Source organism: Ammospiza caudacuta, chromosome 13, assembly GCF_027887145.1.
Source record: "Ammospiza caudacuta isolate bAmmCau1 chromosome 13, bAmmCau1.pri, whole genome shotgun sequence".
Taxonomy (NCBI): domain Eukaryota; kingdom Metazoa; phylum Chordata; class Aves; order Passeriformes; family Passerellidae; genus Ammospiza; species Ammospiza caudacuta.
The window spans coordinates 8,974,294-9,001,258 of NC_080605.1; the positions used below are offsets into that span (position 1 = coordinate 8,974,294).

At 44.0% G+C, this 26,965-nt stretch overlaps 1 protein-coding gene across 1 annotated transcript in view; it reads left to right on the top strand.

Annotated features, from left to right (window-relative positions):
* The first annotated feature begins 20,608 nt into the window (after positions 1-20,608).
* LONP2 (lon peptidase 2, peroxisomal) overlaps positions 20,609-26,965 on the top strand; it is a 37,062-nt gene continuing 30,705 nt past the window's right edge. The window contains exons 1-7 of the mRNA XM_058813281.1: positions 20,609-20,883; positions 21,737-21,971; positions 22,654-22,785; positions 24,096-24,218; positions 24,940-25,100; positions 25,303-25,397; positions 26,639-26,897. Of these exons, the coding sequence (XP_058669264.1) occupies positions 20,651-20,883; positions 21,737-21,971; positions 22,654-22,785; positions 24,096-24,218; positions 24,940-25,100; positions 25,303-25,397; positions 26,639-26,897 (1,238 nt within the window). The 5' untranslated portion in view covers positions 20,609-20,650. The remainder of the gene's footprint in view (positions 20,884-21,736; positions 21,972-22,653; positions 22,786-24,095; positions 24,219-24,939; positions 25,101-25,302; positions 25,398-26,638; positions 26,898-26,965) is intronic.

The following is a 26,965-nucleotide window of genomic DNA, read 5'->3' on the forward strand; positions in this document are numbered from 1 at the left end:
CTGGCATAAACAACAAGCACAAAGATGATTCCTTTTTGCTGATCACCAGACCTCTTTCATCTATGCAGGGGGAAGAGCAAACTACACAAATTAGAGGATGGATACCTAGACAAAACACTGTTACAGCAAAATTACAACTGATCCGTGATTATAAGGCTGTGTTCATAATCAGATGAGGGTTTACTTACCTGATATAGTTTTAGCATTCCATGGAGCGTAATCATTAAACCCCACACAAATTTTGTGAAGCTTTATTCTGTGCTTTTGTTTCTTTCTTTTTTTTTTTTTTTTTTTGTTTTGCTGTTAGTGTTGCTGTTACTGATTTTCATGTTTCACATCTTCATGAAAGAGCATTGGCACCTGTCTCGTGATCTTTGCTGACTTTGCTAATAATATAAGAAACTATTCCCACACAGAGCTAGGCATAACCTCATAGACATAATCCCAAACTTTAGGGACATTTGCAGGAAATTTAGATTTCAATTTTATGTCATTTGCTACTTCAGTTGTTCCATCTTCAGTCCAAGAGTCACTAAAATTACAATTTTTAACAGAAAAAGACATATTAGTGCAGGGAATTCTGGAAAAGAATGGATTGTGGCTGTTTAAAGCTGCTGAAGGGAAGGAAAAAAGAAAAGATAGCATTCAATCTTGCGGGCATTAGTAACTTGCATTCAAAATTACTTCATAGCATTTGACAAAATGGCTATTGCTCAGGCAAAGTGCTGTATATTTCCTAAAATTCTGCATATTGTTCTTTATCTGACTCAGATAAATCACATGAGATTTCTCTTAGTTTTCAAAATGGGTTAGCTAATCAGTACTTTTCAGACATGATCAGCAGGTAGTAAAAGGGGCAGATGGAAAATGGGTAGAAAGGTCCTTTATGATTTCAGCTGCCCCCCGATTTAACAATTTTTTTGGGCTACAGCATTTGATTCCAAATCTTTCTGAAGGCTGTAATCCCATCTTTCCCAAACATGAAATAAAAGTTGCAGTTATCAATTGTTTAGCCAAAATGTACACTTGGAGAAATTAATATACGATCTTCAGTGTGAGTTGAGAGGAATATAAATATAGAAAACTTCCGTTTAAATGTATCCTTCTGACAGCTACTTCTCCAGCCAAGGAAAAGACCTTTCTCAGCACAGGTCAGGTCAGGGAATAACTGATCTATTATAAACTGGCATACAGAGCTCTCCTCTTGTGCAGTTTGGAAGTGGGTCATTCTCATTCCAAGTTTTTTACAAGAGAAGGATGAAATCTTAAGGGGAGCAAAGTAGCTGTGTACCAGGCTGCCCTGATTGTATCACTTTTGTGACTGATCACATTAGCATTTGCTCTGATTATTAGCAGCAACTATATAATTTGAAATGCATGCCTCTGGAGTAGCTGGATTAGTTTAATCAGTCATAGCATAATTTTTCATTTGCATTTTGAATCCCTTAATGCAGATCACGGATTAGTCACTTAAAAAAATATGCCTAATTTCAGAGAAAAAACAGGCAAAATTCTGCACTTAATTCACCATTTGGAAACTGCCTTAACATTCAGTAACAGATGCTTAGCAGCTATAATATAATAGAGCTTCATTCACTTCAATCCACCCCAGCTGAGACACTGGCCCTTGTTAATGGGCTGTAAATGACTCTCAGGCAGTCACCACCCTGAAATGGCAGAAGGGAACACAATCATTCTCCTGAGCCTGCTAATGAGAATTTCTTTATGAAGATGCTCAGTGGACCTCTCTCTATTTCATTGCTTTACCAGCTTGATTGCTAAATCTGACAGGATGTGATGTAACTTTATTAGCAGTAGAAGAAAAATATTAAAAGATGGTAAAACACAGAGCTATTTATAAATAGTAGTACTTCCATGAGGAGTACATATTGCACAGTTTATTTCAGGTTATTAGAGGCAAATCCAGCAGTAGAAGGAAAATACATCCCAAAGATGATTGTGCTTTGGAGAGCACATGGATTCAACCAAGGGCATGTTGGATCCTCAGGCTTCCACCTATGACAGGATTCTGACAGGCCACAAACTCACATCTGAAATAGACTTGACTGCAGCTAAACATGTGCTGCTCTGCAGAATTTTTAAGAAACATAAGTGTGTGAAAGAAATCCTGAGACACAAAGTAGGCTATGTTTGAAGACTTTTCTTCTTAGGGTTAATTTTATTAATAAATTCCTACGATAAGATTGTTCCTACAACACAGTTTTGGTTCTCTTCACTTAAAAAATTATAAGCAATTTGAAATCTAGTCTTTCTCTTTTATTTTTTCTCCCTTTTTCTTAAATGGCAGCATAATTGGATGCATTTTAGTATGAATTGTAATATTTCAGTTTTAGCTCCATGAGGAAGAATTTCCATACCTAACTCTAGGTTGTATATAGACCACATGATTGTATCAGAAAGTATGACTTCAGTATTTCTTATTTTTCCCCATCTGAATAAAATTTAGTGCATTTTTAATTGTAGTATGTGTGCTCTGAACCATACAGCTCCTTGACTAAGGTTCAGTCCTTCATCTTGCTTTGATGTGTTTTTTGTAAAATTGCAGCTGTTTCCTACTGTGAGACCTGTGGTATTCTCTTTAGTTCTAAAATTACAGATTGTATGAGAAGAGATAAATTGTTACACTTTCTAGCTTACATTTTGGACAAGCAGCACTCTTTGAAATTTTGAGCATTTACAAACCAGCAAGTTATTGACTTGACATAAGCTTTTACTTAGTATATACAAGGTACAGGATTTTTTTTCCTGTAATAAGCCAGTTTGCCCTAACAGTGGGGTTACAGATTTATCAGGTGGATTATTTGCCTTTTTCATCCCATTTTCACAGTCACTGTTGCCTTTAATAGTTATCTTAAGCCAACATGGGCATGGCAGCCAGTTCTATATGTCCCATAAAACTGGATCTCCTTATCTGTCTTTCTATCAGCATTTCAAGATTGATGCTTATTAGGGAAATTGGAATGAGTTTAAAAAACTGCATGAAAAGTTACTTGGATAATAAGGGAATAATTTATGAGAAAAGATTGAGTTAAATACGTGTGACTTAAAGAAAGATCTGAGTTTTTCATAAAGGTCTACATATCTTTAACAGCAAAGAGATTGTGAGTAGAATTATTAAGGCACTATCAGTCACTTCATTAGAATAAGGAAAAGGAGCAGATTTGGGAGTTTTATAAGTATCTCAAAATCAGAGAGAAAATAATGGTACAAATAATAAAAGTCTTTACAGACTTTAAAGGTCAGCACCTTTAGTATGCTCCAAGATCAGTTACAAAATTCAAAGTCTCTGAAGAACCATGTGATTTTGAGACTATTATTTGTGTGTCATGGTCGTTAAGACAGAGTCTGGATTTTAAAATGGTTGGAATTATGAATATAAAGAGTTTAGGTGCTTGGAACATTTGAACTGGATGTGAATCAGGTACCAGATGTCAGGGAAAAGCATGCACTGAGAATGCATTAGCAAAACTTGGTTTTCTTTTTAGGTATTGTTTGGTTTCATTTTGTTACAAAACTGTAACAGATTTTAAAAGGCCCCCAGTGATTTAGGAAAACTAAATTTGGAGGAATAGGACTGTGAAAAGAAATCTGAATCTCCAGATATGTTACAGAGGCCTTCTGTTCCACTGGGATGGAGCAAAAAAAATACTACACTCTTGAGATTATTTCTGATGTTTTGTTGTCTTTGTCTTTTATTAGGAAAAAGATCTCAGAAGAGGAATATATAAAGATCCTTCTTTATAAAATGTTTCAGAAACTACATTAATTCACCTTGTTTTTGTGAACTGATATTGGAAAAAACCCACAATTATAGTTGTGTTCACTATTTGAATCACAGTTTTTTATGCCTTAGGTGGTTGTTTCAAAAGCTGTTTCCCAATAGTACATTGTAATCAATTTAGTGCATGTTAAAATCTCATTCTTTATTTGGGTACACTTAGCAGTTAATGAAATTGCCACTCATTGAAATTCAATTGTGAATTTAGCCATCTTCATCTGCAATCAAGCTGTAAAAGCCTTATATCCTTATACTAAAATATCTGAGAAAAAATTAACATAAAAAAGATAATTGGTCATGAGTGTTACAAAGTAGAAATGTAATGAACCTTGTGTCACACTTTGAAAAGTGGTATTTGTGATACCTCATTTTACGCATATTTTTCCAAGCATATATGCTCTAAATTTAACCAATGAATATTTGTTTGCTACTGTGACTTCTATTACATTTTATTTTTTCTTACAGGTCAATTTTGCTCACTAAGAAATAGTCAAGTTTCCCTTTTTGTAATCATTGCAGTATGTAAGTGAAGGAACGTGGGGAAGAAAGCTTTAGGACGTAAAAAGTCTTGTTTATTGACAGAGCTGCATATTAATAACTACTTGTTGAGGAATATAAATGTAATTTATATATTTATGAAATATATTTAACATTCCTAAGATATATAGATATAGATATAGACAAACCTACAGAAAGAGAACTACTGAAATATGAAGGGATTATTTCCAATAAAAGTTCTGCTGTATGTTCTAGGATTTCCTTGGGATTTTATGCTACATGTTATGAGTTGTTAGGGACGGCAGCAATAGAGGCACTAGAAGGTGCCTGCAGGACTCTCAGGTCGGTGGATGGCAGGTGCTGCGTGCCCTGCCTGCAGCAGAGGCAGGGCCAAGGGCCATGGCCAGGCTGTGCCCTTGGGCTCCATGGCCAGGCTGTGCCGTTGGCTTCCATGGCCTGTGACATCACGGAGGCCAAGCCATGGAACCGTCGCCGGGAGCTCCAGGACAGCAGCCGGCAGCACTGACTCAGTGCGGCTCGAGGCAGCGGTGAGTGCGGCAGCAGGAGGAAGGCTCTGCTGGACAAGGCCTGGGCCGGCAGCAGCGGCTGCCATGGGGGGCTTTGGGGCTGGGCTGAGGGTGCAGGGGCCACCTTGGGCAGAGCGGGTGCCAGCTGCAGTGGGGCCGCAGGGACGTGGCCCAAGCTTTCCCTTGAGCTCCCTCTGCCATCCATTGCCAGGGCCCTGCATGTCCTGCCCGACTAGCCCAGGAGCCATGTCCCTGGCAGCCCTGCTGAGCCCCTTCTGTCCCTCTTCCTGCAGACCATGGCTGGGATCTTCACCCAAATCACGGCGCTGCTGAGCGTGTTCCAGTTCCTGGTGCAGACGAATGACCCGAGCATGCAGGTGACCGAGGAGCTCCTGCAGCAGCACGAGGTGCAGCACAGACAGGAGATGTCCCTGGTGCTGGAGCTCCTGCGGCAGCAAGAGGAGCAGCAAAGCCGGGAGATGGCCCTGGTGCTGGAGATGCTGCACCGCGAGGAGCAGCGCAGCCAGGAGATGGCCCTGCGGCTGGAGATGCTGCAGCGCAGCCAGGAGGAGCCCGAAAGCGCCCAGGAGAGCCTGTGGCTCTCGGCCTGCCAGCACTGGTGGTTCTGGGTTTCTGCAGAGATGCTGCTCGTGCTCTTTGCCGCCTACTGGCTGCCCAGGCACGGCGACCCTGGCTACGACGATGGCTCAGACGGCGGAGAAACTCCACCAGAGCCCGGAAGGAAGAGAAGGAGGAGGAGGAAGAGGAAGAGGAGGAGGAGGAGGAGGAGAAGAAGGAGGATGCAGACTACGGTGACAGGCTGGATGACGTTAGGCCTCCGGATCCGTGTCTCGTTCTGAAGGAGACGCAGAATTCAGAGGACACGGGATTGAAGGGACGGTCAATGCATCTGCCAAGCCCTTCCCACAAGAAACTTTGGGACAGAACTGCATCCAGGGAATGCACTGGATGTATTCATTCCCAGGCTTTATGTTTTTACCTTCCCAGAACCAGATTGTGTTTTAGACGTTTAGGAAGTTTTTATTTTATGTATAGAGAATAGGAATATAAGAAAAATAGTACAGGAATAGAAGTAAAATTTTTCGTAAATAGGAAGAAGTTCAATAAAAGTAGCAAATGTAATGCTGTGTCAAGGTGCACAGGTTTATTCTAGGCCATAGAGTAGTATTCATTGTTAGACTAGATATTTTACCTTTCCAAATGCAGATGGTATCTAGATGTTTAAGAAGTTTTCCTTTTAAGAATAGAATATAAGAATATTGTAAAGAATATTGTGAAGAATATCTTCATGAAATAAGAATATTAGTAAAGCTGTTCATCAATAGCATGTAGAACATGGAGCTATGAAAGTAGAAAATGTAATGCTATCTAAATGTGCTATGATATCCACTAAAGGTCTTGTTCTTTGTAATCTCCATAGTACTTTACTCAATTAAAATGTTTTTACTCAATTAAACCTTAGTTTTGTTTCAATGTTTGCAAGCTGTACTTTTTTAAGATGCTAGAATCTGTAAATAAATCAATAAAAAAGTTTTATTGATTTCAAAAGTAACATATTGATGGACTTTTCGGTGTAAGACATTTTTACAGGAAACAAATGAAGAAATAAAATGTATTTCTTGCACTGTCAGCTAGTTTATTGGAGGCCGTCTTTAGCAGTAACACGGAGAGCACATTTTCCCAGAGCCGCACGTTATGCACTGAGTGCCGATGCTCTCTCAGGCCCCAGGCTGCGCCCTCCCACCTTTGCCTGGTGGCGGCAGAGCCCTGGCTTCCCCCCTGGCCGGGGCTCGCTCTGGGCGTGCTTTGGATGGCAGCAGCGGCGGCCGAGCAGCGGCACTGCCGGCTGAATTTCACAAGGCCTGTGGGCAGGACGGGGCCCGAGCTGTCGGGGCCCTTTGGGTGCCTGCTGAGAGCCGTTCTTCCCCCCGCAGCCCAAGGGCCCGGGAACGGCCACAGCGGCAGCGATGGAGCCCGCGCGGGGCTGCAGGGGGCAGCGGGCGGCAGCACCGACCCCGCACAGACAGCGCCGTGGCTCCGGGCGAGCCCCACGCCGAGGGGCCGCAGCTCCCAGGCTGTGCCACAGATTCCCGCCTGCTGCTCCACAAGTGCTGCAGCAGCTCCGGCAGCTGCCCGGTTTTGTGTTCGGGCAAAGGTTGAGCCCAGGGGGGGTTTGTCCGCCATTGCCCCTCTGCCTCCCCACACGCGGGCGCCATTTTGGGAGGGCTTCGGCGCCGCTTTTGTTCCCCTGGGTCCTGGGCAGCCCGGCAGGGTTCAGCAACTTTGTAGCTCCTCATCATCAGTTAGTTTTTTGCCTCTTGCCGTCGGGCCTAAACATTTTCTTGGCAACACGCTGACCCACTTAAAAAAAAGCTAAGACATTTTCATAATATTGCAGCTAATGACATTTCATCTGTTTGTTTCTGCATTTAATTTTTCACTTACTGATGCAACTTAGTTTGCTTTGGTGGGGGTAGGAGTCACCGTTTTTAAACTAGGTTCATATTTCTGAAGAGCAGAGCCCTTACATGTCCATCTGCCTTACGTGGTGCTGAATTAGTCATTCTGTTAATATTCCATTTCCAGAGCTTCTTGCTCAGATTATTCTTTGGAGCAAAAATGGGAAAAACTTTAGAAGTACCTCTAAAGGGATTTTTTCCTGCCATGAAAATGTTATCTTTGGAGATAAATACAGAAAATGTTCCAACAGAATATATGCATGTGTGTGTATATTCATTGCACCTTGGCTTACATCAGGGGGTTAGAGGCCACAGTAAAGGGAATGTTTCTAGAGATTTCTGGTTTGGAGAGTGACAAGGCCACAGTAAAGGGAATGTTTCTAGATATTTCTGGTTTGGAGAACAACAAGGCTCCAGTAAAGGGAATGTTTCTAGAGATTTCTGGTTTGGAGAACAACAAGGCCCCAGTAAAGGGAATGTTTCTAGAGATTTCTGGTTTGGAGAACGATGATTGTAGCACAGGAGCATGGAATTATTCAGCTCAAAGTTGAGCTAACTCTGCAGTTCAAACGCTGCTGGGTCTGGGTCATGGTCTTTGAGTAGTTTGGAACATAAAATATCGTGGGGATTTTATGCTACATGTTATGAGTTGTTAGGGACGGCAGCAATAGAGGCACTAGAAGGTGCCTGCAGGACTCTCAGGTCGGTGGATGGCAGGTGCTGCGTGCCCTGCCTGCAGCAGAGGCAGGGCCAAGGGCCATGGCCAGGCTGTGCCCTTGGGCTCCATGGCCAGGCTGTGCCGTTGGCTTCCATGGCCTGTGACATCACGGAGGCCAAGCCATGGAACCGTCGCCGGGAGCTCCAGGACAGCAGCCGGCAGCACTGACTCTCAGTGCGGCTCGAGGCAGCGGTGAGTGCGGCAGCAGGAGGAAGGCTCTGCTGGACAAGGCCTGGGCCGGCAGCAGCGGCTGCCATGGGGGGCTTTGGGGCTGGGCTGAGGGTGCAGGGGCCACCTTGGGCAGAGCGGGTGCCAGCTGCAGTGGGGCCGCAGGGATGTGGCCCGAGCTTTCCCTTGAGCTCCCTCTGCCATCCATTGCCAGGGCCCTGCATGTCCTGCCTGACTAGCCCAGGAGCCATGTCCCTGGCAGCCCTGCTGAGCCCCTTCTGTCCCTCTTCCTGCAGACCATGGCTGGGATCTTCACCCAAATCACGGCGCTGCTGAGCGTGTTCCAGTTCCTGGTGCAGACGAATAACCAGGGCGTGCAGGTGACCGAGGAGCTCCTGCAGCAGCACGAGGTGCAGCACAGACAGGAGATGTCCCTGGTGCTGGAGCTCCTGTGGCGGAACGAGGAGCAGCACAGCCAGGAGATGGCCCTGGTGCTGGAGAGGCTGCACCGCGAGGAGCAGCGCAGCCAGGAGATGGCCCTGCGGCTGGAGATGCTGCAGCGCAGCCAGGAGGAGCCCGAAAGCGCCCAGGAGAGCCCGTGGCTCTCGGCCTGCCAGCACTGGTGGTTCTGGGTCCCTGCAGAGATGCTGCTCGTGCTCTTTGCTGCCTACTGGCTTTCCAGGCACGGCGACCCTGGCTACGACGATGGCTCAGACGGCGGAGAAACTCCACCAGAGCCCGGAAGGAGGAGGAGGAGGAGGAGGAAGAGGATGCAGACTACGGTGACAGGCTGGATGACGCCAGGCCTCCGGATCCGTGTCTCGTTCTGAAGGAGACGCAGAATTCAGAGGACACGGGATTGAAGGGATGGTCAATGCATCTGCCAAGCCCTTCCCACAAGAAACTTTGGGACAGAACTGCATCCAGGGGATACACTGGATGTATTCATTCCCAGGCTGGATGTTTTTACCATCCCAGAACCAGATTGTGTTTTAGACGTTTAGGAAGTTTTTATTTTATGTATAGAGAATAGGAATATAAGAAAAATAGTACAGGAATAGAAGTAAAATTTTTCGTAAATAGGAAGAAGTTCAATAAAAGTAGCAAATGTAATGCTGTGTCAAGGTGCACAGGTTTATTCTAGGCCATAGAGTAGTATTCATTGTTAGACTAGATATTTTACCTTTCCAAATGCAGATGGTATCTAGATGTTTAAGAAGTTTTCCATTTTAGAATAGAATATAAGAATATTGTAAAGAATATTGTAAAGAATATCTTCATGAAATAAGAATATTAGTAAAATTGTTTATCAATAGCACATAGAACTTGGAGCTATGAAAGTAGAAAATGTAATGCTATCTAAATGTGCTATGATATCCACTAAAGGTCTTGTTCTTTGTAATCTCCATAGTACTTTACTCAATTAAAATGTTTTTACTCAATTAAACCTTAGTTTTGTTTCAATGTTTGCAAGCTGTACTTTTTTAAGATGCTAGAATCTGTAAATAAATCAATAAAAAAGTTTTATTGATTTCAAAAGTAACATACTTGATGGACTTTTCGGTGTAAGACATTTTTGTAGGAAACAAATGAAGAAATAAAATGTATTTCTTGCACTGTCAGCTAGTTTATTGGAGGCCGTCTTTAGCAGTAACACGGAGAGCACATTTTCCCAGAGCCGCACGTTATGCACTGAGTGCCGATGCTCTCTCAGGCCCCAGGCTGCGCCCTCCCACCTTTGCCTGGTGGCGGCAGAGCCCTGGCTTCCCCCCTGGCCGGGGCTCGCTCTGGGCGTGCTTTGGATGGCAGCAGCGGCGGCCGAGCAGCGGCACTGCCGGCTGAATTTCACAAGGCCTGTGGGCAGGACGGGGCCCGAGCTGTCGGGGCCCTTTGGGTGCCTGCTGAGAGCCGTTCTTCCCCCCGCAGCCCAAGGGCCCGGGAACGGCCACAGCGGCAGCGATGGAGCCCGCGCGGGGCTGCAGGGGGCAGCGGGCGGCAGCACCGACCCCGCACAGACAGCGCCGTGGCTCCGGGCGAGCCCCACGCCGAGGGGCCGCAGCTCCCAGGCTGTGCCACAGATTCCCGCCTGCTGCTCCACAAGTGCTGCAGCAGCTCCGGCAGCTGCCCGGTTTTGTGTTCGGGCAAAGGTTGAGCCCAGGGGGGGTTTGTCCGCCATTGCCCCTCTGCCTCCCCACACGCGGGCGCCATTTTGGGAGGGCTTCGGCGCCGCTTTTGTTCCCCTGGGTCCTGGGCAGCCCGGCAGGGTTCAGCAACTTTGTAGCTCCTCATCATCAGTTAGTTTTTTGCCTCTTGCCGTCGGGCCTAAACATTTTCTTGGCAACACGCTGACCCACTTAAAAAAAAGCTAAGACATTTTCATAATATTGCAGCTAATGACATTTCATCTGTTTGTTTCTGCATTTAATTTTTCACTTACTGATGCAACTTAGTTTGCTTTGGTGGGGGTAGGAGTCACCGTTTTTAAACTAGGTTCATATTTCTGAAGAGCAGAGCCCTTACATGTCCATCTGCCTTACGTGGTGCTGAATTAGTCATTCTGTTAATATTCCATTTCCAGAGCTTCTTGCTCAGATTATTCTTTGGAGCAAAAATGGGAAAAACTTTAGAAGTACCTCTAAAGGGATTTTTTCCTGCCATGAAAATGTTATCTTTGGAGATAAATACAGAAAATGTTCCAACAGAATATATGCATGTGTGTGTATATTCATTGCACCTTGGCTTACATCAGGGGGTTAGAGGCCACAGTAAAGGGAATGTTTCTAGAGATTTCTGGTTTGGAGAGTGACAAGGCCACAGTAAAGGGAATGTTTCTAGATATTTCTGGTTTGGAGAACAACAAGGCTCCAGTAAAGGGAATGTTTCTAGAGATTTCTGGTTTGGAGAACAACAAGGCCCCAGTAAAGGGAATGTTTCTAGAGATTTCTGGTTTGGAGAACGATGATTGTAGCACAGGAGCATGGAATTATTCAGCTCAAAGCTGAGCTTACTCTGCAGTTCAAACGCTGCTCGGTTTGGATCATGGTCTTTGAGTAGTTTGGAACATAAAATATCGTGGGGATTTTATGCTACATGTTATGAGTTGTTAGGGACGGCAGCAATAGAGGCACTAGAAGGTGCCTGCAGGACTCTCAGGTCGGTGGATGGCAGGTGCTGCGTGCCCTGCCTGCAGCAGAGGCAGGGCCAAGGGCCATGGCCAGGCTGTGCCCTTGGGCTCCATGGCCAGGCTGTGCCGTTGGCTTCCATGGCCTGTGACATCACGGAGGCCAAGCCATGGAACCGTCGCCGGGAGCTCCAGGACAGCAGCCGGCAGCACTGACTCTCAGTGCGGCTCGAGGCAGCGGTGAGTGCGGCAGCAGGAGGAAGGCTCTGCTGGACAAGGCCTGGGCCGGCAGCAGCGGCTGCCATGGGGGGCTTTGGGGCTGGGCTGAGGGTGCAGGGGCCACCTTGGGCAGAGCGGGTGCCAGCTGCAGTGGGGCCGCAGGGATGTGGCCCGAGCTTTCCCTTGAGCTCCCTCTGCCATCCATTGCCAGGGCCCTGCATGTCCTGCCCGACTAGCCCAGGAGCCATGTCCCTGGCAGCCCTGCTGAGCCCCTTCTGTCCCTCTTCCTGCAGACCATGGCTGGGATCTTCACCCAAATCACGGCGCTGCTGAGCGTGTTCCAGTTCCTGGTGCAGACGAATGACCCGAGCATGCAGGTGACCGAGGAGCTCCTGCAGCAGCACGAGGTGCAGCACAGACAGGAGATGTCCCTGGTGCTGGAGCTCCTGCGGCAGCAAGAGGAGCAGCAAAGCCGGGAGATGGCCCTGGTGCTGGAGATGCTGCACCGCGAGGAGCAGCGCAGCCAGGAGATGGCCCTGCGGCTGGAGATGCTGCAGCGCAGCCTGGAGGAGCCCGAAAGCGCCCAGGAGAGCCTGTGGCTCTCGGCCTGCCAGCACTGGTGGTTCTGGGTTTCTGCAGAGATGCTGCTCGTGCTCTTTGCCGCCTACTGGCTGCCCAGGCACGGCGACCCTGGCTACGACGATGGCTCAGACGGCGGAGAAACTCCACCAGAGCCCGGAAGGAAGAGAAGGAGGAGGAGGAAGAGGAAGAGGAGGAGGAGGAGGAGGAGAAGAAGGAGGATGCAGACTACGGTGACAGGCTGGATGACGTTAGGCCTCCGGATCCGTGTCTCGTTCTGAAGGAGACGCAGAATTCAGAGGACACGGGATTGAAGGGACGGTCAATGCATCTGCCAAGCCCTTCCCACAAGAAACTTTGGGACAGAACTGCATCCAGGGAATGCACTGGATGTATTCATTCCCAGGCTTTATGTTTTTACCTTCCCAGAACCAGATTGTGTTTTAGACGTTTAGGAAGTTTTTATTTTATGTATAGAGAATAGGAATATAAGAAAAATAGTACAGGAATAGAAGTAAAATTTTTCGTAAATAGGAAGAAGTTCAATAAAAGTAGCAAATGTAATGCTGTGTCAAGGTGCACAGGTTTATTCTAGGCCATAGAGTAGTATTCATTGTTAGACTAGATATTTTACCTTTCCAAATGCAGATGGTATCTAGATGTTTAAGAAGTTTTCCTTTTAAGAATAGAATATAAGAATATTGTAAAGAATATTGTGAAGAATATCTTCATGAAATAAGAATATTAGTAAAGCTGTTCATCAATAGCATGTAGAACATGGAGCTATGAAAGTAGAAAATGTAATGCTATCTAAATGTGCTATGATATCCACCAAAGGTCTTGTTCTTTGTAATCTCCATAGTACTTTACTCAATTAAAATGTTTTTACTCAATTAAACCTTAGTTTTGTTTCAATGTTTGCAAGCTGTACTTTTTTAAGATGCTAGAATCTGTAAATAAATCAATAAAAAAGTTTTATTGATTTCAAAAGTAACATACTTGATGGACTTTTTGGTGTAAGACATTTTTACAGGGAACAAATGAAGAAATAAAATGTATTTCTTGCACTGTCAGCTAGTTTATTGGAGGCCGTCTTTAGCAGTAACACGGAGAGCACATTTTCCCAGAGCCGCACGTTATGCACTGAGTGCCGATGCTCTCTCAGGCCCCAGGCTGCGCCCTCCCACCTTTGCCTGGTGGCGGCAGAGCCCTGGCTTCCCCCCTGGCCGGGGCTCGCTCTGGGCGTGCTTTGGATGGCAGCAGCGGCGGCCGAGCAGCGGCACTGCCGGCTGAATTTCACAAGGCCTGTGGGCAGGACGGGGCCCGAGCTGTCGGGGCCCTTTGGGTGCCTGCTGAGAGCCGTTCTTCCCCCCGCAGCCCAAGGGCCCGGGAACGGCCACAGCGGCAGCGATGGAGCCCGCGCGGGGCTGCAGGGGGCAGCGGGCGGCAGCACCGACCCCGCACAGACAGCGCCGTGGCTCCGGGCGAGCCCCACGCCGAGGGGCCGCAGCTCCCAGGCTGTGCCACAGATTCCCGCCTGCTGCTCCACAAGTGCTGCAGCAGCCCCGGCAGCTGCCCGGTTTTGTGTTCGGGCAAAGGTTGAGCCCAGGGGGGGTTTGTCCGCCATTGCCCCTCTGCCTCCCCACACGCGGGCGCCATTTTGGGAGGGCTTCGGCGCCGCTTTTGTTCCCCTGGGTCCTGGGCAGCCCGGCAGGGTTCAGCAACTCTTGAAACAGATGAGGTTGAAGACAATATTCCCTGTATTTGCAATAAAACAGTCAGGCTTTTCTTCTATTTCTATGTGCAAGCTATTTTAAAAAAATCCAATATAAATTCTAGACATTTTGTACAAAAACTACAAACAATAAACAAGTGTTGGTAGGAAACAGAGATATTAATCTGTGTCTAAATTTTAAAAAACTAGCTATATGTCCATTATTCGACATTTCTATTTAGCAGCAATGTCTTGGTTCTCAGTGGCTGCTGCAAGGCAGGCAGTGCTGAGTGCGTTCTCAGTGCTGTGCCCCTTGCATTGCTGTGGAATGTGCATGGCACAGCCATTCCTGCTGCTATGGACTGGGTGCATGAGAACAAAGCCATTGCTGCCATTCATATTCGCATGCCCGAATTGAAGCTGCTGGGCTTTCTTCAGTGCAGTGGACAGATATGTGCTCCTCCCTTCTCAAACAGCTTCTAAATGAACACAAAAAGCCCAGCATTGCTCTTTCTTTTCTTCTGCATTTCCATAATTCAGGGGAAAATTCCTTAAGTGGAAAGGAACCTGCTTGACATATTTTCACTCTATCAATATTAATGCTTTCCAGAGGTGACTAGATAAATCAACAGAGATTGTTTGTCTCTCTGGCAAAAGTGGCCATAAAAGCAAATTACTGTGAGGAGAACAAAGTGGAGTAAAATGTCAAGTTTTATCCAGAGGTGAGGGGGAATCAAGACTGTTTTTTCATCTCCTAATTTGTAGTCCATTTTGAAATGCATCTAGTATTTTGTTTTCTTCTTCCTATCATGAAGAAATAATCCCAAAATAAATGATTGAATTAGAGACAGAAGTCATGTTGGTAACTTGTCTTGCTGTCTCGGATGGTACCAGAGAAACTGCTAATTAAATGGAAGGCTCTTCACTGAGGCCAGTTCTGAAGTGTGCTTCATCATGAAGCTGCAATATCTGTCCAGTTTAAGAATATTATACACATCACAGTGACTCAGTAAATCTCATATTTATAAATCACAAAACATTCTCAGCTATTTATTATAGACTTTATAATGTTGATGATTCCTGTCTTTCTTTTATCTCTATTTTTATTTACAGCAGTTTTTGGCAAGACTCCCGGGATTTTTGGAACTGATAAGGACTTTTAGTTTTTATAATATGTACTGAAAATAAGTTTGTACACATGAACGTTTTACAAAGAGGCAATAGGTAAAAACAAATGTACCTTTATCTGCCACGTTTTGTATTTTCTCTATCACAATATTCTACAAGAGGGTCAACAGGGGAAAAATGTTGAACTGTGGATGCTCTTGTGCTTAGCTAATGCAATAATTTCTATGAAAAATGTGGTTGGTTTAACTTGATTTATGTACATTAGAGGAATCAGCACAGAGCAGCAATGTTGTTGCCATGTACACATTAAACGTTTGTGCTCTGGAGATCTCAGAATTTCAGACAATGAGGTCAGTGGCTACGTGACCTGAATTTCCACAACTATATTAGAGAGGAAATTGGTTCTAGTACATAATTTCCTGGAACATCCTCAGGGAGTACACAGTTATGATTACTTAGTGGCTTTAAATCAATGCAGTGGCTGGAACAATATTTATAACATTTGGCATCTTAACAATATTTGTGAGATGAAATGATGGAAAGCATTTTGTCTAATGACTCCCTTCATTTGTATTGTGGTCAAACTGGCACTGAGGGGTTGGGTGACTGTGTAACACAGCCCTGCCAAAAGGCAGAGTGCAGGTACAACAGCAAAGAATGAGAAGGATTATTTTGCTAATTCAGACATAGGTAATTGCTTCTATTAACTTTAATTTTTAAGGGTTTCACCTCTGAACAATTGAGTAACGTTGATAAAATTTGTTTGAGTAACTGAAATCGGAGCAGGTCATGGTTCATGTAGAGAATCATTATCCTGCAGATTTGAAAGGAATCAGGTAGGAAAACATCCTTGAATTGATTGACCTACAGTCTGCAGTTAATATCCTCTCAAGCTGTTGGAAACTCAGAAGAGTAACTAAATTCAGACCAGGCAGCCTATTTCCCAAACTTTACTGTGCTTATGTCTATGGAATAATTCTGGGCTCCATCCCACAGTCTGTGTGGACTTTCTGTAAGGTCAAACCCTAAAATTACTTCAGAACATTTGCATGCATTTTTAGGTGTCAGTCAGCAAATTTCATTGGAATAATGGGAAAGAAAATGCTCCCTTGGGTAAGAAAGACATAAAAATGTGATTCTGCAGCTCCTTCAAACTGTTGCTTCACGAAAATATTGACTACAAATATGACTGAGTTTGACTTGGAAGAGTATTTATTTCAATAAGCTGTGGCAGTAACTCCACTATTTTCCATATTTCTCATCTTTGGTGGCAAAATTTTTTCCACTTTATGAGGTTAAAAAACCGGAGGGTTAGGCTTACAAAACCGTACCAAATATATCTGAGCCTCAAATGTAGCGTGTTCACCTCTTTCATTCAGTTGCATTATACTAAGGGAACATATTTTTATCTCTTACTAGCAGTTCTCTAAAAAGGCTGATTTGGCAGTATGCAGATTAAAGAGAAAAAAATAAATATATTCCGGGTAGTATGGTATTGTGTGCAGCAAAACTAAGTGTGAATGAAATTCCTTTTCAATTCCTTCAGCTGTATCCTCACCAGCACAGCTCTACTGATGGCATTGCTTTAATTTCCCATGGATATTTTCTGTCCTTTAGAAGTTCCTCTGATTCCTTATTTTTTTGTGGTATGGATATATCTGGTGTGAAAATCTGGTTAGGCAAGGCAGGTGAGAACTCTCTCTGCCCCATGCTATTCTAGCTCAAATTTCAATTTTTAACAGCAATTTGAATTCCTCTTCCTGTGTACCTCCCCCTGTCCCTTTCTTGGAGTTCACTCATACCTTTGAATAAAAGATTAAGCCTTTAAGTTCAGCTGCTCTGGTGAGGTCTGTTAGCACTTACTCCTAAAACACATTTTACAGTTGCCATAAAGAATCCTCCACAGAGCTCCAGCAATGCCTGAAAGGTCTCTCACTCTGTTAGTCAGTAAAGTGCTGCCAGCAGCTCCTGGTGTGTGCTCCATGTGCTGTTCTTACGTAACCAACTGGAGCTTTTTAATCAATCAGGATCTGAAAAAACCAAATTCTTTTGTGCAAAGGAGGAATGATTGAGGGTACAAATAATAACAAAGACTACATTTAAAAACCAAATTTTAAAAATTCCACTTCAACCTTACACTTAGAAAAGCTGGACATTAAAATAAATGCACTTTAAAATGCAGTTCAGTTACATCCTTTCAGTAGCCTTACATAAACCTCCTTCCTAATTATGTTATTTTAAAAATATTTGAGGTATTTGGGATGCAGGCCAAGATGGTAGGAAGCATCTGGGTTGGAGGAAATATTATTGAGGAAAATACTCTAATGAACAGAGAAGTTATGAAGTCCACCTGTGCACAGACCATGCATCCATATAATCTCTCACCTCAGAATTCACAAAATGCATGTTTTATCATAACAAGCATTTCAAAACCCTGACAGTTAATTCTTCATATTGCACCAAGCTTGTATAGTTCTTATTGGATATCTCATATTAACTGATGTATAGAAACAGACCTAGAGTCACTTCAAAGCATATTTTCACAGCATCTTTAAGAAATATTGTTTTGTTGGATTTAGAGCCAGATTATGTAATTGTTAAGAGAGGCTCTTAAGTTTTCACACAGTATAGAGAAAGAATTTGAAAAGAAAATGGGAAAACTTTTTTTTCTCTTTGATTTATAGATATAGCAGTTGAGACTGGAGAGAAGTAGTTCCTAAAGAACATCACTGCATCAAACAATTTGTGAGAATGAAATAGAAGCAGTATGAGAAAGGGAAAGTCTGATGACAGACTGAGAATCTTGTTTTATAAAATAGCTGCAGAGGGCTTGAGAGCTTTAAAGAGTGCCAGTGAGGGGGCAGAGGAGAAGTGTGTGCACATCTTAGGAGAAAATTACTGAGCTTTAATCTCAGACATATTAAGCTCAAGTCTTCACTGTGAGGCAGCTTGGTCTTGGTTTTTGGAAATACTGAGCTCTCTTTTCTGTTTGTGTAAACAGAAGAAATAATGCAGAGCTGGGGGGAGAGGAAAATGTATATGAGTTTTACAGGCATAAAATATAGATATCTGTGAATTGCAATCCTTTTTAAAGAACTAGGTCTTGAGAAGATCATTTTTGCAAAATCCTTAGTATGGTGTTCCAACGAGCTCAGGAAGAGCATGGCTGTGCTGTCAGTCTCTGGAGCACATGAAATGAATACCACTAGTTACATGCTTAACTGGGACCTAAACCAGAGCCCAGCTGTTCTACCAATGAAAATTCTGTGGGCTCCAGCTGTTGTGTCAGCCCAGCTTCAGAGAGAGGAAGCAGGGGACCCTGCAGGACACAGATTTATGAACTGGGGAGCACAGGTGCCCTGCAGCATCTGCTAGAGTGGTCCCTGTCACCCATCTCCTTCAGCCAGGCTTGTGCTGCACCCAGACCAAAGCAGGACCACCTGAGCTGTGTGAAATGGGGCTGCAGCCAAACAACCTTCACACAGGATTTCACAGGCAGGGAACATTGAATGCAAACACTAAGAGGGTATTATATGGCATTTATATAACATCTGCAAGATGATTGCTGCAGTTATAGGCTACCCACATTTTAAGGAGGATGAGACTTTATTTAAAAACTGAGAAAGAGAAGCTCAAAGTTAAGCCATGACTCAATCATGGAGCACTGGTTGTGGTCACTGAGGAATGATATTTATTATAGGAGGCAACTCTTCAGTCTGTTGGGTACAACAGAGGCCAGTCTCTGGAAGCCAGGAGTACAAGTAAAATTTGCAAGGTGCAGATTTTAACCAGGTAATCAACTACTGAACAGCACACCCATAGAGGTGGCAGGTGCTCTCTTGCAGTCACTCATAACCAAGGCTGAATGCCTTTGAGACACTGTGGAAGTCAAAAACCATGGACTTGATGCAGAAGTTGCTGGTGAGAGTTAGAGGAGGTCAGACCCTGTGGCAATTGTCCCTTTTAATCTTATATTCCCCAAGTTGGAGGCTTAACTTAATACTTACTGCTACACTGCTTCAGGTGTCAAGAAATGTTCAGCTAGCCTAGAAAAACATTCTGAAAGGTTGTTGCTCAAATGTGATCTATTTGTATTTAAGCAAAATACAATTTGGGGGATCCAGTACTATCTTGACATCATAATCAGGATGTGACCCTGTAGTATTGCTTAGTACACACAGTAAAACACAGCCCTGGGTTTAAGAGTTGCTCAGGAGAAACGGAAAGGAATTTAAAATTAATTATAATAATTGAGATTTTTTGATATAGCTCCAGAATTAATTAAGAAACTATTGTTAATGACAACAGTCATCTCTGAAGGAAGTAGAAAACGGTAGTCTGCAGAATAAACATGATACCATTTGTAGATTCTTTTTAATCAAAATACTCAAACTAAGAAAATGACTCAATAAACATGATGAGCAAATATTTAACCTTTAGGTTTAGTTTGTGTTTGTATTCCAAACAAATATAGTTAGAGATGCTTAAACATTTGTAAGTGTTGAACATATGTTTACAGAGTAATTATATGTAACATTGGGAAATTCACAAAACACTTTCCGCATGTGTTATGCGCCCTTTTATATTAATGTTTTCTAAATGTCATGTTGAATAGTACATTAAATTCCAGCTTCTTTCTAAGGTACCTGAGGTGGTAGCTTTAGAAGATATTTTTCTCAGCTGTAATAACTTCTTGCATTTAAATATATTGGTGGTATTTCCATATTACTGTGTATTTTCCAGTGAACCAACAGATGAAGGTTTTAATAAACCCCATGATTATAAGCAAGGTTTTAACTGCAGCTATCCTTTTGCATTTCAAATTGTCAGTTTGCTGCTGCTGTGATTTCCCCTCTGTACAGGATTACCTTTGTTCAGCAGGAGTCATGCAAGGCAGTGATTAACAAGAGATTGGCTAACCTAGTTCACTGCGTTATGCAATTTTGATATTGCACCTCATTTACCAACGGGGGGAAAATCAAAAAGGAAAGTTTCTAAACCCTACATTTTTGTCTGAACTCTCCATAGGGCCTCAGTGCTTGGAGCCCTTTCACCTGCGCACCTCAAACCCACCGGGGGCGTTCCTGTGCCAGCTGCGCCAGGTGAGCCTGCCTTGGCAGGGGCTGGGACTGGGTGATCTCCAGAGCTCCTTCCAGCCCGATCCAGGATGCTGAGCCCTTCGACCCGGAGCGCGGATGCAGGAGAGCAGATGTGTGTAAAAACCGACAAAAAGGGGGATTTCACCTCGTAGCCGTCCCACTTAAAAACCGATTTGTCACACGCTCCCTCTCCAGTGTCGGAGCCCTTAGCACTCCTCAGAGCGCTCAGCCCACAGCCATTGCCAGTGCCAGCCTGACACCTGCCGGCGGCCCAGCGGCCTCGGCGGGACTGAAGGGCACCTGTTCGGTTCGCTGTTTGCAAGGACACCGGACCCGAGAGGCCCCGAGAGCGGCAGTAGGAGCGGCGGGAGCGCCTCGGGAGCGGCCGGACCGATTCTGGAGCGATGGGGGCGATTCGAGGCCAGGCCCGGGCCGGGGGCAGCACGGCCGCCGCCACCAGAGGGCGCAGCGGGCGGGGCGGGAGCGGCCGGTCCCTGCCGGCGCCCGTAGGGGGCGGGGCCGCGGCGCGTGACGGGCCGGACTGCCATGGCGGCGGGGCCGGCGTGAGGGGCGCAGGCAGGGTGAGAGTGGCGAGCAGCCATGGCGGCGGGCAGCGCTATCCAGATCCCCAGCCGGCTGCCGCTGCTGCTCACGCACGAGAGCGTGCTGCTGCCCGGCTCCACCATGCGCACCAGCGTGGACTCGCCGCGCAACATGCAGCTGGTGCGCAGCCGGCTGCTGAAGGGCACCTCTCTCCGGAGCACCATCATCGGCGTCATCCCCAACACCAGCGACCCCACGTCCGACTGCGACGACCTGCCCAACCTGCACAGGTGCGCCTCGATCCGGCTCTCCTGCCGCCCTCGCGGCCTGCGGGACCCCGGAGCCCGGCCCGGCCTCCCCGGCCGGGGCTCGCCGTGGGGTCCTCCCGCGGGGCCGCCCCGCTCCGCCGGCCCCGGGAGACGCCTCTGCCCTCCCCGAAACCCGGTCACAAACCGACCCAGCGGGCGAGGTGCCGGGGACGGGCTGGCCGGAGGGGAACTTTGAAAAGAGGCTGAGGTGGCCGGGCAAAATAAGACGAAAGAACGCAGCTCTAGGGCTGTCGCAGTTGTTAACCATAGGATTTTTCACCTAATAGGTAACACAGCTGTTGGCTTAGTTCACATAAAATAAAAACAATTATATTTCTGTCTGGTGAAACTAACATGATGTAACCCTTACTCTCCGAACTTTATCGTATCATGGACTTAGGCAGATGTTGCAAGAAGATAACTTCTGTTGTAAATCTGCTTCAATAGGTCCGATGATCTAAAATATTGATTCAGTTCAAGGCTGGGAAGAGCTGTCATTTACAGACACTCCCATTTCCCAGTGTATATTGCTTCAGCAGAAATGTCAGTGTGCCTCTCCACAGCCAGATCCGTTATGAAAAACTTACATATGTTTCTAAATTGTGTAACTGATATTACAGTACCTTATTTTGTTTTTAACTCATTTGAGTTCAGGTTTTAGGGTTTGGTTTTGTAGTCTGTGTTACAAAGGGAATTGGATAATTTGATTTTATTTCACAATAGGAACTATGACCCATCAGGGTCTTGCAAACTACAGCTTGGTTGCTTCTGATAGGGAGCACTCAAAATGTTCTATGGAAGGTGGCAGATAATACAAGATCTGATCTGTTTCTAGGATTGGCACTGCTGCCCTGGCAGTTCAGGTGGTTGGTAGCAACTGGCCCAAGCCCCATTACACGTTGCTGGTGACAGGCCTGTGCCGGTTCCAGGTCCTGCAGCTGCTGAAGGAGAAGCCCTATCCCGTTGCTGAGGTGCAGCAGTTGGATCGACTGGAGCAGTTCACTAATGGCCATAAATCTGAGGAGGAGCTTGGAGAGCTGTCAGAGCAATTCTACAAGTATGCAGTACAGGTAATTTGTTTTATTCTTATGTGTCACATAACCTGTGGGTGTACTTGGGCTCTTTATTTCTTTCCTATCTGCCCTTCTGTTTCTCCAGTTCCTATATTTTTCAACAACTAGTAGAGTTTCAGTATTTCTGCTACAAAATAAATGCTGCTGTTACAGGTTGAGGTTTCTGTGCCAAGTTCCAGGGTGTCTGCCCAGCTCATTGCAGCTGAATCTTGTGCAACTGCTTGTGTTGGTGCTATGATAAGTTGGTGTTTCATATATAGCAACACTATAGATACATTCTAGTAAAAGATTTGATCAATTTTTACAGAGAGATAAGAAAATATATATGATAGAAGTATAGTGAATCAGAATTTAAAGGATGTATTGAAAAAGAGTGACGGGGAAGTTTTTAATCTGGGTATGTGGGGGAAATAGGAGATCTATATATTGAAAAAAATGCTGCAAACAACAATGATACTTTTGAACTTCTGAAACAAGCAGAAAGCTCAAAGTCTTGGCACTCTATGCTGAGTTAGTGCCTCATCTGTGAACCTTTGGTGAACTTCTTTCAGTAGCTTTTTGGCAAACTACCTGGACATGCTTCACGCTGAAAGACGCAGTTGTGTTTAGGTCAGAGAGGCACTGAGATCGTCCCAGAAGGAGCCCAGCAGCCATCAGTGTTGTTCCTTGTGTGTTGTAGCTGGTTGAGATGCTGGACATGTCCGTGCCTGCAGTGGCAAAGCTCCGGCGCCTCCTGGACAATCTGCCCAGGGAAGCTCTGCCAGATATCCTGACCTCCATCATCCGAACTACCAACCAGGAGAAGCTGCAGGTATTGTCTTCTGCTTCAGCACTTTCACTGCTAGTTAGGTGTGCTGCCTTTTAGAGTCACTCACTTTTAGGTAATTTTGGAATTGCTTACACTTGTGACTGTACAGTGATAACATTATGCCAGCGGGGTTTTGTGTTACAGCTGAGCATGAGTGCTTGCAAAATGGTTGGATGGTGTTGTTAAAGTGTTTATATGCATGTGGGAGAGCTCTCTTAAGGTAAATAGATCTAGTTGGGAAATCTTGGAAATTGTTCACTTTATTAAACTTAATTAAGTAGAGCATGAAGTTCTCATAGTAAAGGTGATAAATCTTTCTTCAGGTTGTGTTGAAACTTTTCTTATTTATCCCAGCTGACTGATCAGTATACGTATCTTAATACTAATAACTTCAGAATTAAAATACTTTTAGTATTAGATTTAAATATTTTAAAAAACATCTTGAAGTCTGGGTTTCTTTAAACACTGAGACAGTGGTTAAATTTATATCATATATCAAAATAAATCTGTGCAAAAATTATCTTTATGGCTTGGTGCTTATTCATCTGATTTCTGTATTTGCTTGCTGTGTTTTCGAAGTTGTTCCTTTTCTTCTATAACTACTTATGCTGGACCTGGAATTGAAAGTGTTTTAGGTTTTTTCAAAGCACCACAAGTAGAAATTAATGCAGTATAATGTGAAGGGAAGGTGTGTACTATAGCTGAATATCCTGCTGGAGGAAGGTATGTTAGGTATTGGTGTGTCACTTTTTAATTTTTAGAAGTTCTAAAGAAAAGAGCAGCTGGTGGAAGCTGTGGAAATACAGAGGAGCAGAATTCTACCCATTTCCACGCATTAACTTCATTTAATATGAAAATGAAATTGTGTACAAAATATTAAAAAGACAAAATAAACAAAAAAATCTCTGAATGAAAACCTTAAGGCACAAGGTGATTTTTTTCCCCTGGGTTACCCAAGGAGATGATGCTGTAACTTTTTTAACAGGGCCATCTCTTTGCTGAGGGCCAGTAATTGAAAAATAGAACATTGATAGATGTTTGCCACAGAAAATGCAACTGAAATATTAAGATGTTTTAAAACTAGGCAGCGTAAGAGAATTTTCTCTAGTTTGAAGTACTTTGTAGTTCAGGCATCCATACCCTCGAGGGCTAGATTTTGTGTGCTGTATTCTCCTTGCTTTTCTTGCTACCTGTTTTCCTCCATCCATCTTTTCTGTACCTCTGGCCAAAAGACAGTAGCAGTACCTCCCTTTCCCCAGAGTGAGGATCCATCACTGTGAACTTGTTGGCTGCTTACAATTCCCTGCTCTCAGATTTTAGATGCTGTTAGGCTGGAAGAGCGGTTCAAGATGACCATACCATTGCTTGTTAGACAGATTGAAGGCCTGAAGCTGCTTCAGAAAACAAGAAAGTCCAAACAGGATGATGATAAAAGGGTATGGAGCTTTAAATGTGGAATACTTAAACATTCTAAATAAGTACTAAGATGCACTTTTAAACAGGCTAATGAATGCATGATTTTAATCTGTGTATTTTTAATGTGTAGCCACAGCTGGCAACTTTGGCTATGTCGATACACAAAATACAGAATATTTGTTTAAAACTGCCTAGGCTTTATTTTAATGTTTTTTTAATTTAATTTTCATTTTAATCTGAGCACTTTGTGACATTAAATCAATGCTCAGATTCCTCAGTTCATGTGCATGGTATGCAGCCAGTGAGTTCTGGCCTGTGCAGTGAAAGGTGTATTGTTTACTGAGGGCATTGCAGATGAGTGGCAGCTTTTGAACTACAGATAAAGAATGGGTGTTATAAAATGGAGCAAGAGAGATTTACCCATTTTTCTGCTTAATATGATGGGCTGCAGTGCTTGAAATATCAAAATAGCTCCTTTCAGTTTTGTTCTTGTTTTGTGCTGTTTGAGAGTTTAGGCTCTACAATAAATTTACTTAGAAAATTTATAAAGAACTGTAACTTTTTAAAGTAGCACCAATAACACTTTTTGAAGTTAATTTCTGGAGTTAAAACTTTCTGGATTTCTGAATTCTTCTGTGCACCTTACCTGTTTTTGCCATGATTTTCATTCAGAGCCAAAGTCCATAGCTTATTTAAAACCCAAGACTGGTGCAATTCTGTGGCTCTGTTTCCATTGCACAGGTTGTAGCTATTCGTCCTAATAGAAGAATCAGTCATGGAAGCATTACAGAAGATGAGGAGGAAGAAGAAGATCATGATGATGTTGTCATGCTAGAAAAAAAGATTAGAACATCCAGTATGTCAGAACAAGCTCTTAAAGTTTGTCTTAAAGAAATCAAAAGGTAGGAGGCTTTTAAATGGTGGTTTCTTTAAAATTTAGAACAAATCCTGCAGACTTTTTCCTGTTTGGTATATGTTTGTGTTGGTTGTGTTCTTGAAGTGATTTTAAACCTCAGGCGGCAATTGCTGCCTTGCAGTGCAGTATAGGCTTCCTTTGCATTTAATTTCTGGTTGGCCTTTTGAATTCTGTACTTACATTTCCAGATTAAAGAAGATGCCTCAGTCAATGCCAGAATATGCTTTGACAAGAAATTACTTGGAACTGATGGTAGAATTGCCATGGAACAAGAGTACAAAAGGTAAACCCTTCTCTTAGTGGTGATTCTTGTGCACTAACGTTTTAGGACAAGTAAATATCGTGTAAACACCGTGAATTAGTTCAGTCTTGTGAAAACATTGTTGGTAAGTTACTGTAAGCCAGGTAAACCATTAGACTTCACTGAGGGCTGTACACTGAGTAGCCTGTGTAGTTCAGTTGTATATCTAAGAATGTTGATTTAAACAGTGTTAAGAATAGTTTCATTAAAAAATGAAGGTGTTACTAATTACAGTTTGTGCCAGTATGTATCAAAGAAATGAGCATCTAATTATTTTTTATATGTCAGACAAAAAGCCCCTTTGGGAATTTCTGTAACGTTGGTCTTTCTGAAGAAGATTCTGGTTTATCTTAAGCAAGTGTGGTAAGAAACCAAAGGATAAAAAAGCACAACTGTAGTTAATTTTAATAATTACAGCTTGGGGAGTAGTAAAAAACAGTGTCTGCTTCATACCATAATTTTTGGAGTTGTGAGTAGAGGGTGATACTGTTAATACAGATACAGTGTGCAAAAATGGAGAGTGAAGGAAGAGTAGGAAACCAAACATGACCAACAGACATCTGACCAGCACAAGTAGATTAAATGGGCAAAATTACTTTGCACAAGGTGGACTTAGCACATCTGCATGTCCATCTCTACCCTTCTGGTGGTACTTGTAGTGATGAATTGTTGCTGGTTTGAAATAGAGCCCTGAGTGTTTACAAATTTTGTAAATATTTTCTTTAATCATGAAATTATAAAAAGATCTGCCTACATGTACTTTGCAGTATTATTCAAAGAATCCCCAAACAAGTAAAATGTTTCTTGACAGCCATGTCCTAGCAGAATGTTTTTTTGGTGGAAGTTGCTCTTTGATCTTTTAAAATTATGCTGTGTCATGTGAAGATTGGTGTTTTTACTTTAAGCAATGTTGGTGAGTGTGACCCATGTGATTGCTACTTTGAACTCTGTAGCAACAGTGAATAAAAACACACATGAATACAGAAATAGAAAATCATGATAATGACATCCAAGGCTAAAATAATTATCAGTACTGTGTCATTTTCAGTACTATAATCTAGCTAAAAAGGAGATTAAAGAAGACTTTAGTACCTTGTTTTAGAGAAGCACCGTGTGTGAGCTGGGGGGTTGCCCTGCTGAGGGGATCTGTTCCTCTGTAGGATCAGTTGTCCCCATTTCCAAGGCAGACGTGCTGATTGATCCCTGTGCTGTGTCCGTCCCAGACCGCCTGGAGATCCGCGCCGCTCGCATCGTCCTGGACAACGACCATTACGCCATGGAGAAACTGAAGAAGAGAGTGTTGGAGTACTTGGCTGTGCGACAGCTGAAAAACAACCTCAAGGGACCCATTCTTTGTTTTGTGGGGCCCCCAGGAGTTGGTAAAACCAGTGTTGGAAGATCAATTGCAAAGACTCTGGGTCGAGAATTCCACAGGATTGCTTTAGGAGGAGTCTGTGATCAGTCTGATATTCGAGGCCACAGGTAATTACTTCTTCTTTTCCTAATTGCATTTTTTCTTTGCAGAATGTATTGATTGTTTTCACTGTTCA